General features: G+C 43.1%; 1 protein-coding gene across 1 annotated transcript in view; it reads right to left on the bottom strand.

Moving 5' to 3' along the window:
* Positions 1-538: 538 nt before the first annotated feature.
* The window catches only part of stx12 (syntaxin 12), a 78352-nt gene continuing 64095 nt past the window's right edge, over positions 539-14795 (bottom strand). Inside the window, exon 9 of the mRNA XM_076754411.1 lies at positions 539-7194. Within this exon, the coding sequence (XP_076610526.1) occupies positions 7190-7194 (5 nt within the window). The 3' untranslated portion in view covers positions 539-7189. The remainder of the gene's footprint in view (positions 7195-14795) is intronic.

Here is a 14795-nt window from a genome sequence, read left to right as displayed (position 1 = left end):
TCACCAGAAAAGTTGGGCCTCTAAACTTTGAGGTGGTCCTGGAAGAGACCGGGGAGGACCTTCGTGTTGTCAATGTGGCTCAGCTGAAGCCATGTTACCCCACAGCTGAGGAGGTTGACAGGGAACAGCGTCGCCAGATCCTCAAAATCTTTGAAGAGGAAAGCGATGAGGAAGATTTCCCTGGGTTCCATGCCTCGGAGTTGGACAAAAATAAAAGAAATGGGAGCACATAAAAAAAGAAAAAAAAAAAAAAAAAAAAAAAAAAGGAGGAGAGATAAAAAGAAAAATAATAAAAAAGCCTTCCTATGTTCAGGCTTCTCTCAGGGGGGAAGGAGTGTGACAACCTGGATTGCCGCACCAGGATAGTGCACCTAAAACACACCCCCAGATACACCCACACACACACCCATCCACGTTTCGCGCACCCATTCGTTAAGAGTTCGCGCCGGCATTCAACTTACCCCCATATCCGGCACTCTGTGGAGGGCAGGAGAGGAGAGTGTAGGAGACCCAGGAGCAGCACGCTCAGCGCGGTTAAAAACCTAAGTAAGGCCGTTAATCCCTTGCCGTTTTCATCCTCCGCTGTGTGTCATCCCCTGTACCTATTTATGATCTCCGTCAGCACTTTTCACACCCTGATCGCCGCTATTCACTTCACGAAATCATCTGTCACTGGAGCCGGTCACTCACTTCCTCAAACCAGCAGCCAAAACCCGGACTGGATTCCCCCCGTTTGACTGGACTGGACTGGACTGACTGACTGACTATTTCAGTAAGTGAATCAAGCATTTTTTTTTTTCTTCTTCTTTTTGGTTTGCTTGAAGGTTTTTTTTTTCTTCCCTGTTCTTGCTTGGATTAATACCTGGACTGAATTGAATTGAACCGAACTTTATTGTTTTTTTTATGAACTGAATCGTTTTTGGTTGAGCAAAAGGAAAACCCGGGGTGGAGTTTTGGTTGATTACCTTGCGCTGTTTGTGGACTGGATCGGGGATTGTGGGTATCCTGTAAATATTGCATTGTTTTGTTGGGTTTTGGGGATCGTGTACAGCACTTTTCAATACATTTTCACTGGTTTTTTGCATCATATACTGTGTTGGGCTGTGTGTTTTGTGTTGCCTCATTCAATGTGCAGGGTGTCATATTATCTGTATGTACATCCTTTGTGTGGTTTGCTGTAAATTGAGAAAAAGAAAAACCAAACTGACCTACTACTCTTAAATGCCAGGAGAGAGACCTGGCTGGCACCCCTCATAATAATAACAAACTAACTCAAAAAGAACAAGTCAAACTGTCACAGTACACCCAAAAGCAGAAAATGGCGTACGCCAAAAAATATTCGGATTTATAAAACGTGCGTACTCACACCTGCACGCAATTTTCCCTTTATAAATCACACTCCACCTGGAAGATTGCGCAGGTGGATTCACCTCACATCCCGCCTCCGACACGCCCACATTTTACCATGAATGGTTAATGCAAAGTACCTCATGAATGTCTTTGCATATAAATATGCCTGCTGATCAATGGCATTTTACGTTCGATCATGGCAGAGAAAAGAAAAAGAAATTTTACGGAGACTGAAATCGAGGTGCTTGTGGGTGAGGTGGAGGCCAGAAAGGATATTTTGTTTGGTGGTCACAGTAGTGGCGTCACGAATACAATATAAAAAAAAAAAAAAAAAAAAAAAAAAAGAGTGGCGGCACATCGTCACCGCAGTGAATAGTTCCAGTGCCACAGAGCGATCTGTGGCAGAAATTACAGATCCCTACACTACTGTGCGTCAGGATGAATGAGTCATGTGCTGACCCAGGCTACCGTGCCACTACATTCGTCAAGATCATGTCCGAGGTACAAATAATTTGTACATTGAGTGAATGCACATTTTTTCGATTCACATAAGCAAATTCATTTTCACTCTGAGCCCTTATAGCAATGTGAGTGCAGTCAATTGCGTCGATTATATTTGGGAAACCGGACATTGCTGCAAATATCCCAGACCTAAGGACACAATTTAACTGAATTATATCACACCCAAAAGGGGCTTTAGACAGACAATGTAACATTATATAATATTAATCATATCAAACACTTACCTGTCGGCTAATTCCCACTGAAAGGAGCCAGTCACCAGAAACCCCAGAGTGGTCAGCACCTGGATATGCGCCGGGATGGCGCGGTTCCGGCGGGTGGGTCTATCTAACACTGGGCCCAGTTCAGCACATAGATCCAACAGCACCGCTCTAGGGAATCTAAATCGGCTTATTAGCCAGTCATCATCATGGGCCAGCAAATCTCCGTGGTCCCTAAAATTTCTCTCCATCCTGATCCTACCATTTGCGTGATCTTCCAGCAGTGCCAGCCCATCCATTGTGCAGCATTACGCACGAGTGTCACCGCACTATTTATATGCTTACTCAGCAAATTGAATGATTGTTACACACCTTGTCAGAATTACTACTAATCCATCAGTGCCATCCACCGCACTGTATCATTTGAAGATGGAAGTATGATATATGAACATTGTGCATACAGTAGTAGGCCTAACGGCTCATTAAAGGAACACATCTATAACACTGCAGACTTGGGTGTTTATGATTACGCGGGTCTATAAGTCTGATATGTGATGACATTGAATGTATGAGATCAATCTGGCTTCAATTCACCACCTCACCGCCAGTTTCCCCGTCTCCAAAATGTTCGTACGCAAGCATCAAAGTTGGCGTACCGGTGCGCACATTCTCACGCTAAGTTTATTTTTATAAATCACAACCTTTGCGTAGGAAGTTGCGTACGCAACTTTCAAGCCCCATTTTGTGCGTAAGCAAGTTTTATAAATGAGGCCCCTGGACTGTCTGCAGACTCAGGCTCAGGTTGAAGAGATGTCTCAGGATCACAGACAGCTGGCTGGCAAAAGTCCTCAGGACTTTGGAACTAATGCTATCAGTGCCAGCAGCCTTGCCCAGGTGCAACATCTCTAGCTGTCTTCTTACCTGGCACACAATCAGGCAGGGGATCGTGCTAGTGGAGTGGGTGCTGTGGGGGATGGTGGGGGATGTCGGAGTTGAGTCCAATGGAGGGATCACCATGGGGGTTGAGGGTTGGAGGGAGAAAGCTTGGGCAGAGGGGGGTTGTGGTGGCTGTTGTGGTATGAATGGGAGCTAAACCCATTGAAAAAGGTGGTTTTAGGTGGTGGTTGAGGTGCGGGGGGGGCTGCATTTGTAGTTTGTAGCTCTGCTACGGTGGAGTGGACGACATCATGTGCTGCTTCCTCGTCAGCCTTTGGAGAGATGTCAATTCCCGAGGTTAATGTATCTACAGAAATGTTCCTTATCGGTAACGTGTCCGGGATTAAACCACTTCTCATTCACAAATAGCGCAATCCCTCCTCCCTTCTTACTGCGCCAAGCCACGTCTCTGTCCACCCGCACACAGCTGAAGCTGGGTACCTCCACGCTCCAGTCGCCTGAATGTAGCCATGATTCAGTGAGCTGCACTGCTGGTATTACCACTGAGTCCTGACCAGTGCAACGGCCTTGTCCGTCTTATGGACCTCATGTTCCCTGTGATGATCACCGGAACAGACAGTCTGTATCTCCGTGCCTTGGCCCTCCATTTGGGTCCAGCTCAGCAGCCCCGACGTCATCTCTTCAGCTCATCAGGGATTGCACTCCTCTCTCTGTTCGCATGTGTATCTGCACTGATATCTACACTCAGAAAAATAAGCCAGTTCATTGAGGCCACATTCCTCGATGAAAAGACTTTCAAAGATGACCACCCCTGAAACATGTACAAGCAACTGAGATTTGATTTGGAGACTGACCTGTTGAAGAGAACCAATGTTACCAAGGCTTCGGGCCATAACAAGTTTTCCAAAGTGTACATAGGGGCCATATACAAACAAAACTATGCTGGCTGGACTGTGAATGAACATCTCAGAAGAGACAAAAGCAGTGATATAGCTAGCAGTCAGGATTAGAAGACGAGGTTGTCAAGAGAGGAGAATCAATTTATGGGATAAGTCACAAAGTCTGCTAAATTGATGGATGGCCATTACAGTATTGGCTTACTTTTGAGCATATGGGATGTAAATATGACAAACAGCAATAGAGTTGCAGAAGAGAATGCCCTGAGCCTCAAAAGGAGGTTTAATGAAGATACTTAATTTCATGCTGACAGAGTTTCTCCAGATGGACCTCCATTTACTTGTGTTAAGGTTGATTATTTTGGACACTTTGAAGTTATGCAATAAAGGAGTGCAGTGAAGAAGTATGGTGTTCTCTTCACACACTTATAAGTAAGACCACTTCGAAGTAGCATCATAATCAGTAGATTCCTTTGCTAATGTTCTTTGACACTTCACAGAAAGATGTGGACAAGTATTGGAATTGAGCTCAGATCACGGAATCTACTTTGTTGGAGCTCAGCATGAGTTGAGGGAGGCAATGGAAAGTTAAAATCTTGCTCAAATCAAGGCAGGGCTGGGCGATAAAACAATAACGATATGTCTCGCGATAGACACGTAATCAATATCAACAAAAAATGCGTTCGATAGAACATTCGATAATTTTTTTCTTTGTCGGAAGAAACCAGAACTTGCGAAGCAAGGTTGGTTGCATGAACAAAGGCACTCGCTCTCAGGTAACCGAGCAACGTGGGAGTGATCACTGACCAGTGGGAGTGACACGCTAACAACTAATCATTTAACAGTATCATGTTTGGTTGCACCATCTCGTTGTCTCGTGTTTGATTCTTCGTGAGGAGTGAGATAAGCAGAAAGTGAGTGCTGCAACGAGTGAAGAAACTGTCGATAAAACAGGGCAAGTCAGCTCGCCAGTATGGCAGTTTTTTGGATTTTATAAGTTGGACCGTAGTCAGACTAATATGTCTAGGCTGGTTTTATAGTTCAATCAGTGTTATTGTCTATCATGTTTGTTTTATTGTATGTTACAGATGTCAAGTCTACCTCAGTTTCTGCTTTGTTTACAAAACGCTGCACATATTTGAAAACATTTTATTCACCAGAAGGTGAATCAGCTTGTGAACTTCCTGGCACTATACCTGCAGAAAAAAAGTTCTCAGGTTTCTCTCTGTTTACATTTTTACACTTTCATTTACATTTATTATTTAAGTGTTTTCCATGGTCGTGTTGACATTTCCTTTCCTTTCTACCTTGATAGCTGAGGGTATTAGAATCAGAGGAAGGTTAAATTTAATGTATTTTTCTCCTGGTCCTCATTTTAAATAGGTCATAAAAAATATCAATATTTATCGATATCGACCAATATAAAACACTTATATCGTGATACAGTTTTCACCCATATCGCCCAGCCCTAAATCAAGGACACCCTCATTCAGAAAGGAATTAAGTGGATCTTGTTCTGGCAATTTTGTACTAAAAAGCACAGAGTCATTCGTTGTCTTTCTGTGAGTTTATTCTGACGCCTGCAGACGGACTCCCTTCCTGTTGTCTCGAGTGTGAGACGGCAAGAAAGAGCCCGGAGCAAGAGAAGTTGATAGATTATATACAATATATTATCTTTGTAGACAGGATGACTTTGTTCTATCATCAGAACAATGTCAGCACAATAGGCACGTCATAATGTGTTGTACAATCAGGACACAAGGTTCACTTAATCAGTGCATAATAACATACTGTACGTGGTTGCATGGTCAGCAGATTATGACATACGCACGCACCTAATCATATGAATGAAACAGTGAATACTTATGATTAAGTACAGAGAAGGTGAATAACAAGAATTCCCATTACATTCCCCCATTTGAGCGTATTACGCTCACAAATTAACATTACAAATTAACACAACAAACTATAATTAATCATTGAAACTCACATTTTATGAAAATTTAAAAAAATAATAATAAAAAAATAATAATAATAATAATAATAAAGTAAAAAAGTGAAAATTTGAAAGTAAATAAAGTCTAGATTAACAGTTAGAAATTACGACGATTTATGAAAACTGAACTCAATCAAAGAAAGCAATATTGCTAGATTAACAATTAAGAGAGTGATCAACATAAGCAATATTGCTAGATTTAAACAACAGTGTTAAAAATCATCAAGATTAGCATAGGGTGGAACCCAGTCCAGAGAGTCATCTTCAGACTGAATCATGAACTGTCCTACAGAGGATTTGACCTGTGAAGTGATCAAAGCTTTGATGCAAGGTATACCACAACAGATTACAATCATAAATACTGTCAGGAAAAGGAGAAAGGGTGTCAGTATTTTCAGCAATGTCACTTTCCATCCTCCGTCAGTCAGCCAAGACCACAGACTCCATTTCTCCGAGTCTTTGGTCTTTGGTCTCAGAATCTAGCCGTTGAACCTCCATAAATGCTCTTAGTCATGTCTGTCACAGTTCTGTTTTGCAGGGAAACCCCCAGGGTGAAGGCTAGCATGACGCCTAAGGTCTCAGAAATGTTCAGTGGTCGTGGTGTCACAGGTATTGCATCCCCCACTCCGTGAGGAAGCTGTGTGCAGACATAGCAGCTGTCATTTGTAATCCTTCTGGCTGTTGATAGTACTACAGTGTACCAGGAATTTTCCTCAGGCTTCAGTGGGGAGCGAGTAAACTCTGGCAGCAATTCTCTCCTCCTTCTGCAGTTGGATGCACTACAGCTGCTGTTTGAGTTTTTGCACCCCTGTTGTTGATTAGGCTGAGATGTGCCTTGTTGCAGGAGCAGTAGCAGGACGATGGTGGCAGTGAGCAGGAATACGCTGCGAATTCCTCTACATCCGTCACCCCTCCAGCGCCACTGTATATTCGTTGGCGTCATCGCATCAGCCGTGGCACCTCAGCTTACCCCCGTATTCAGTGTGCCTGCCTCTTCGTGAGTTTGAGAAACGTGTGGTCCTATTGTTATCCACACCCCTCTCTCCCTCGCAGACACAAGGCGGGGGAAAGCGTTGGTTCACCTACTGATGCTCCGCACGCTTGATGTTGTCTCGTCCGTCGGCTCAGGAACGCGTTTGCAGTGGCTGGCGTGTATCCAGGTGGCCCGTTCCGCGACTTTCACAGCTGTTTCCGTGGTGAGGAGGACTTGGAAAGGTCCGTTCCACCTGCGTGCTTTCCAGTTCTTTCTCCTCAGATCCTTCACTATGACCCAATCTCCTGGTTCTAGGTCGTGTAGTTTTCTCTCCGTGGCTTTCGGTAGGGCGTCCTTAGCCTGTTTGTGGATTTCAAAAAGCACAGAGGACAGGTTTGCACAATAACGTAACATTTCATCTTCGCACTGGCTGGTATGAGGGAGCTGCCTCTTAACCGGTCCAATCCCTGTATTCATTGGCCGTGCAAAGAGGATTTCAAATGGGCTGAGGCCATTTCTGCTTCTGACCCTAGCTCTCATGTGCATCAAAACAATCGGTAGTGCTTTTGTCCAAGTTAAACCAGTTTCATCACAGCATTTAGCCAACTTGCCTTTCAATGTACCATTCTCTCTTTCAACAGCCCCCCCACTTGCTGGGTGATAGGCACAATGTTGCCTCATGTCAATACCAAAATACTCACCCACGCTCTTCAGGGCTGTGCTCACGAAAGGTGTACCATTGTCAGATGAGATCTTACCTGGAATTCCCCATCTGGGAATTATTTCTCTGATTAAAGCTTTTGCTACTGCTGCTGAATCCTGTTCAGAAGTGGGAAAAGCTTCCACCCACTTAGAAAACATGTCAACAAAAACCAAACAGTATTTCTTTCCCTCGCTAGGTGTTAGCTCAATGAAGTCCATTTGTAAGTGATCAAAAGGTTTTTGTGGTGGTGGATGAGCACTCTGTTGTATCTGGATGCCTCTGCCTGCATTGTTAGTAGCACAGATCACACAACTTTGACAAAATTTTTGGGAGAAGTTAGAGAAACCCTTTGTGAACCAATATCTCTGTATTTCACTCATCATACCCCCTTTTGACACATGATCTCTTCCATGTGTCAACTTAGCATAATGAGGAAACAAATATTTAGGCAAACATGGTTTGTCATTTGGTCCGTACCACACTTTGTTAGAAAAAGAGCAGCCTGCTTTTTTCCAAGCCAGCCTCTCTTCATGGCCGGCTCTGGCCTGCAGGTCCTGCAAATCAGCTGTGGGTGTCAATGGTGAGTCAACAATGGCAAGACATTGCATGTTGTTTTTAGTGTTATCTAGCTGTGCTGCTGCCTTAGCTGCAGCATCCGCTCTGGCGTTCCCCTGTGAAACAAAATCATCATTGTTTGTGTGTGCTTGGCATTTGCAGATAGCGACCTGTTTTGGAAGGAGGACAGCATCGAGAAGTGCAGCAACCATGGTGTGATGGGCAATGGGTTTGCCTGTGGAAGTTAAAAAATCCCTGTTGGCCCAAAGACGGCCAAAATCATGTACCACTCCCCATGCATATCTGCTGTCAGTATATATGTTAACTGTTTTATCAGAAGCAAGTTTGCATGCTTCTGTCAGTGCAACCAATTCTGCGGCTTGTGCAGAATAATTTGAGGGGAGTGGCTGTGCAACAATTGTGTCATGTAGTGTTGTAATAGCAAAGCCTGCTTGGTTTTTACCGGTTGTTGAGTTTCTCGAGGCTGAACCGTCCACAAACAGTTCTAGGTCAGCATTCTGTAAAGGTGTGTCCTGCAGATCAGGCCTGGGAGAACAGGTTTCATTTATGACTGCCACACAGTCGTGCGGTTGTCCATCATCTGGTGTAGGGAGAAAAGTTGCAGGGTTAAGAACATTGCATCTTTTAACAGTGATGTTAGGCATGTCAAGCAGAATCGTGTTATATCTGAGCCACCTTGCTGTTGACAGGTGAGAAGTTTTCTGTTCAAGCAAAATCATTGAAACAGCATGTGGTACCAGTAGAGTGAGATCAGCATAGCCTACAATGTCACGTGATGCTATCACAGCTTTTTCAGCAGCTGCCACAGCTCTAAGGCATGTAGGAAGTCCTGAAGCAACTGAGTCGAGTCTTGATGAGAAGTAGGCTACAGGTCTCTGTTGTCCGCCATGGTCTTGTGTCAGTATCGAAGTCATGTACCCACCCCGTTCGTCAACAGTCTGTGTGAATGGTTTGGTGCAATCTGGAAGGCCTAATGTTGGAGGAGATTGCAATGCCAATTTCAGGTCCACAAAGGCTTTTACTGCCTCAGGTGTCCATGTGACTTTGTCTTTTGCTGTGAGGCCTTTCCCATGAGCAAGAGCGCTTAATGGTGCCTCAATTTCTGCATAGTTTGGGATCCACTGTCTGCAATATGATGTCATTCCTAAAAAACTCATAACTTGTTTCTTTGTTTCAGGCTGTGGGATGTTTTGGATTGCTTCAATTCGTTTGGGTGAGAGGGTTTTGCCCTCTGCTGTGATCACATGACCCAGAAAAGTGACTTGTTTTGAAACAAACTGAAGTTTTGACAAGCTGGCCTTGTGGCCGTTATCAGCCAGATGGTTCAGAAGAGCAAGTGTGTCTTGTTTGCAGGCTTCTTCTGTGGGAGAGCAAATCATGAGGTCATCCACATATTGCAAAAGGGCACTACCAGCTGGTAAACTGAGTGAATCTAGGTTGTCTTTTGCATGGTCTATACAAGGATTTTGGTGTGATCACAACCGCTTCGGCGCCTTTAATCAGTCCTACATCATATTTGTGTTTTGCCCATAAACATGATGGTACCTGTTTTAACTCAGGAATTTCTGAGACGTCTTTTATGAAAGTGTGATTGCCAAAGAATGAATCAAAAAAATCTTTTACCTTTGTTGCTGTTTGGAAATCTGTTTCTGGAATGAGCTCAACAGTCTGTACCGCAGTCACTTCAGTAGAAAACCTTTTTCGGTGCACCTTCAGATGCGGGTGGAAATCCACATCAGGATCTGATGTTTTTCCCCACCCGGTGGCCTCGTTGCATGCTTTTATCCAAGGTCCCAAGTCCTTCCACCTTTTATTTTTTGGTTTGACCAGTGAAACATGGGGGTAGGAGTGTGATACCCTGAACAGAGCTTGAAGAGATGGATCAGACAGAGTTACTGACACAGCACATTGATTATTAGTCCAGTATAACCAATCTAGCCCAAGTGTGTCCCTGTTGTGATCTGCCTGATACCAAGTTTCCTCAAACTCATTGTCTGCTCCTCGAGAGATGTGAGAAGTGCAGTGCAGGTTTCGTGATGTCATGATGTCAGTGTGTGTGTCTATAGTTAGTGTCTTGGCCTCCTGTATCAGTGTGTTGTTGACAGAGTTGAGTGTAGTGTCTGGAATCTTCCACTGATAAGCATACACTAGGTCTTCCCCACCGTATTCGACAAAGGAATTTGTTTGGGGAATTTTCGTCACAACAATACCTTGGGGAGTGGAAACCAAAACTATGCCTAGTCGACACATTAAATCTCTCCCTAACAGATTCACAGGACAGCGTTTTGACAGCAAAAATGAATGTTTAAGCTTTCCCTCAGCGTTATCCTGACACGAGAGTGGGGCTATGTGTGTCTATTTCTGCCGTGTTTTGCATGTCAGTGGATGCATTTTTACTTATCTGCTGTGTGAAGTGGTCTGCCGTCTCAGCCCTTGCGTCACAACCAGATGAGTCCATCACTGTCCTCTGCTCCGCCCCCAGTCAATCGGCCTCTGCCGCGGTCTCAGCTCCCCTGTTTTCCGGACACCCTCCAGTCCAGTGTCCCATCATTCCACACGCAAAACAAGCATCAGATGCCCCATGGCCTGCCCCCCTCCCTCTGTTGTGATGTCTTCGGCCTCGGCCTCGCCCGCATCCGCGACCCCTCTCTCTGGCTTTGCTCTTCTATAGGGAAGTTTCCAGCTACTTTTGTCCATTTGTTCCCCATTTGGACCATGAGCAGTCGCTTCAGTTCATTGGTCGAAGGTCTGAATTGTTGACAGAAGATGTCCAGTTGTGTTGCAAACTCTTCTCCCCCATTTTGGACAGAGGGGAGGTGTTTGGCAGCTTCTTTCATGTCGTTGTACGTCCATGGTCTGAAGATTAGCTGAGAGTTTCTGTCTCCTCCAGCTACTTCAACCATCGGTGCAATTAACACAGAGTCTGAGTGAGGAATGGAGTCTGTTCGCTTGAAAATGGCGCCTTGTCGTGTTGTGTGCGCATCCCGTGGTGGAGGGGTATGCGGTGCGCAATACTTGGTAGCATAAGGTGGAGGTCTCTCTTTTTCCCCTCTTGGGTGAGGTATTGGTTTCTCAGGCCGTGATGGTGTGGCTTGGGCTGTGGCTGTAGTTGTTTCCGGAGCGCTGGCTGCTCCTCCTCGGTCCGCAGCTGGTGCTGGCCGTTGTCTGGGCGGAGCCGAGTCCAGATCAGGATCTAGTTTGAGGCACTGAGATGCAGAGGTTAGTGTAGCTTTCCCTGCCTTTTGTTTTCTGTCCCTGATGTTGGCTTCAGTAAGCCAACAACCAAAAGCTTCCCAGTTTGCTTTAAACAGTTTTCCTTTTTTCTTTTGCTTTGTCTGACTGATTTTTTCCTTTGCTGTTAGTTGGACTCTCAAGTGTTCTAATTGGTTTAGGCTAAAACTGCCAGTGCATGGGAATCCACACTCCTGAACCCAGATTTTAATTTGGTCAGTACTCCGTTCACCATATTTTGTGATCATAAATTGAATATTGGGAGAACGCATCAGAGGTTCATTTTCAGATGCTTTTTCTTTACTGCTGTTGGAACCCATTGTTGAAAAGGAAAAGGAGAAGAAGAAGAGAGAGAGAAAAAATTTGTTTTAGACTTTTAGTTCCTTCTTCTCTTTAGGTGGATTTGTAAGGACCTTGGATTTTTATTTTTATTTATTACCATTTCAACTAATCAGTGTAGATATTTACTATTGGTTTTCTCTAGAGGTTTTTTTTTTTTTTTTTTTTTTTTTTTTTTAACCTTAATTTCGATGTTTTTATTAAACTCCCCACTTTTTTTTTTTTTTTTTTTTTTTTTTTGTGAGAGTGTAATGTAAAATTATTCTAACCCCCTGCGTTCTTAGAACAGCAGACCTAAACCCTAAACGATCGTTGATGGTAACATTCAAAGCTTTTTTTTTTTTTTTTTTAATGTGCACAGGGGCTGTACCTATGAGTCCCAGACTCTACAACGGTTTCCAAAACCTGCCCCCCTGGGTCCCTGACCCGAAGCTTCCTTGATCCTACAGCGGTTTCCAAAACCTGCCCTGTTAATACGTCTATTACAACACACCCCAGGTGGTGAGGATCGTTTACCGTTTCCGGATTTACTCACCAGAAAGACAAGGTTGTGGGCCAGAAAAGGTTCTCTGGATCACGCCAGTGAGTGGGCGTCGGTCCTCACGTGCCAGGTCCCCCGCTTCTCTACCGTCTTTGATAGGGAGGTTCAGGGTTTTGGAGTCCCAGACTCCAGCTGTACAGACTTAAAACCTGCAGCGCTGAGTCCCGAACGTCGCCTCACGGGTGATCCTGCCGACAACGCCAAGTTTGTTCTGGCAATTTTGTACTAAAAAGCACAGAGTCATTCGTTGTCTTTCTGTGAGTTTATTCTGACACCTGCAGACGGACTCCCTTCCTGTTGTCTCGAGTGTGAGACGACAAGAAAGAGCCCGGAGCAAGAGAAGTTGATAGATTATATACAATATATTATCTTTGTAGACAGGATGACTTTGTTCTATCATCAGAACAATGTCAGCACAATAGGCACGTCATAATGTGTTGTACAATCAGGACACAAGGTTCACTTAATCAGTGCATAATAACATACTGTACGTGGTTGCATGGTCAGCAGATTATGACATACGCACGCACCTAATCATATGAATGAAACAGTGAATACTTATGATTAAGTACAGAGAAGGTGAATAACAAGAATTCCCATTACAATCTTCAGTCCCCCTACTGGATCACATCATGGATGAGTACAGAAAAATTTGATAAGGTCTGTGAGGAAGGTTCTGAATTCCAACCTGAACGTGCGGAACCTTAATAAGGAGGGTCTTCACACAGTTGTAACTGTATCCTAATGACTTGTAAGCACTAACTCTTAAGCATCTTTTGCTGTTGAAGACCATGTCATCTTTGCTACCAGGACAGTTTCAGAAGGAGGACATATGCTTATTGCAGATCGAAACAAGTTTACAGCATGTCAAACTTGTTTTGGAAATGATGGATCAAAGAATACTTACTTCTACTTCAGAGGTGTCAGAAGTGTTAGTACACTTAATTCTCAGACACAGTGTGCACATAGTTGATGACTAAGCACTTTGCAACTCATGGCTTACAGAAACAATTGTGCAAATTATCCCAAACAGAAGAGGACCTGTACATCAGGTGCGAATCAAGATCAAGACCAGCTATCTGGACAGGCCTATCACCAAGGTTTGCCTTCTACAGCTAACAGAAGAGTTCTGAGAATATGCAGCTGACCTTTGAACTTCTTAGACTATGATTTGACACTTTAAGATGAAAAGGACACTTATTTAAAAAAGGAATCTTATTTTTACAGTTTTCTTCGCTGTCTCCTATATAATGTGCAGTAGTGTAATTTCAGTGTTAGAATAATTAGGGGCCACATATGTAAAGTCTCTGTTTTGCTTTGTTTTTTTTATGTTCATTGCACTGTTTTTAAAGGAATTGGGCGTTTTCAATGGAACTTGGGTGGTAATGGCAGTAGTTATGGTATATCTTATTGCATTCACTTGTTCATCCTCTTTTGGCTTGGAAAGAAAGGATGAGCCCGGGAGTGAATATTTTCTGTTAACAGCAGTAACACAGGCCACATTAGGGTTTGATAACTGGTTCCTGTTGTAGTTTATGGGTTTTCTGGATGATCAAATGGTGAAATGCATATTTTTGAAGTGAAACTGAATTCTTTTATCTTGATTTAATGCTATGTGTATCATGAATTAACTGTCATGTAGGAGTGTTTGAAACAGCCAACCACAACTCAGTCATAGGTTTGTTTTACAGTGCTGCAAAAAAAAAAAGAAAAAAAAGTCATTCCAGGCATATATTTACCTATTTGCAAAAGTTGTCAGTTATGAATTTGGGCCCCTTCCCCTCTAACATCCTCTGTATGTCGCTGAAAGGTAACGCTTACTATGGTACTTTAGCACACTGCTCTAAAGTAAGGTGTTGCAAAAATTCCAGTAAAGCCAGCCACTACTTGGATTATGACGCACATCACTCCATGCTGTCATTGCACTGATGCTTAGAGCGTCACATTTCAGCAACAATTTCTCACAGTTTATATACCAAATGAAAATGGCATTATAATACACATCACATATTAAGTAAGTGTTGTTAAATATGTCATGTTATAACCATAAGTGACCACATATAAGTTTTAGCTAGTTTCACATTGCAGGTGCTGGCTGTTTTTACTGAGCTTGGAAAATCCAGTGTTTCTCATTGTGTACCTGCAACCTGGAATAACATCCAGAACAGTCTAAAACTTACGTCGTTTCATTTTTATTTCAAGCAGTACTTTTTTTTAATTGATTAATTTGCTTTAGATTTTCATTGCATTATGTATTCTTCTATTGTATTTTACTAATTTGGCTGTTATTTACTTTTTATTACAATTTTTATCAGAGTTTTGTGTTTCTTGGTACCAAGGATAGATCTTTTCTTAATTTTTCACCTTATTATCTTGTAAATAAGGTCTCTATCTTAATGTCTTTGAGTTAAAATAAATAAATGAAAAAGTTCTTTACTCTTGTACAGTGACCATAATACTCATATAACCAGTTCTTTATAAATGGAAGGTTTCTTTACTGACTACACACAACTAACAACTATTACTACACGAATCAATGAATAAATGTAACAATGAATAATTATGAACGAA

Source organism: Chaetodon auriga, chromosome 17 (genome assembly GCF_051107435.1).
Source record: "Chaetodon auriga isolate fChaAug3 chromosome 17, fChaAug3.hap1, whole genome shotgun sequence".
In the NCBI taxonomy this organism is placed as follows: domain Eukaryota; kingdom Metazoa; phylum Chordata; class Actinopteri; order Chaetodontiformes; family Chaetodontidae; genus Chaetodon; species Chaetodon auriga.
Note: the sequence above shows the minus strand (reverse complement) of the source record. Positions and strands in the feature narration are given on the sequence as shown.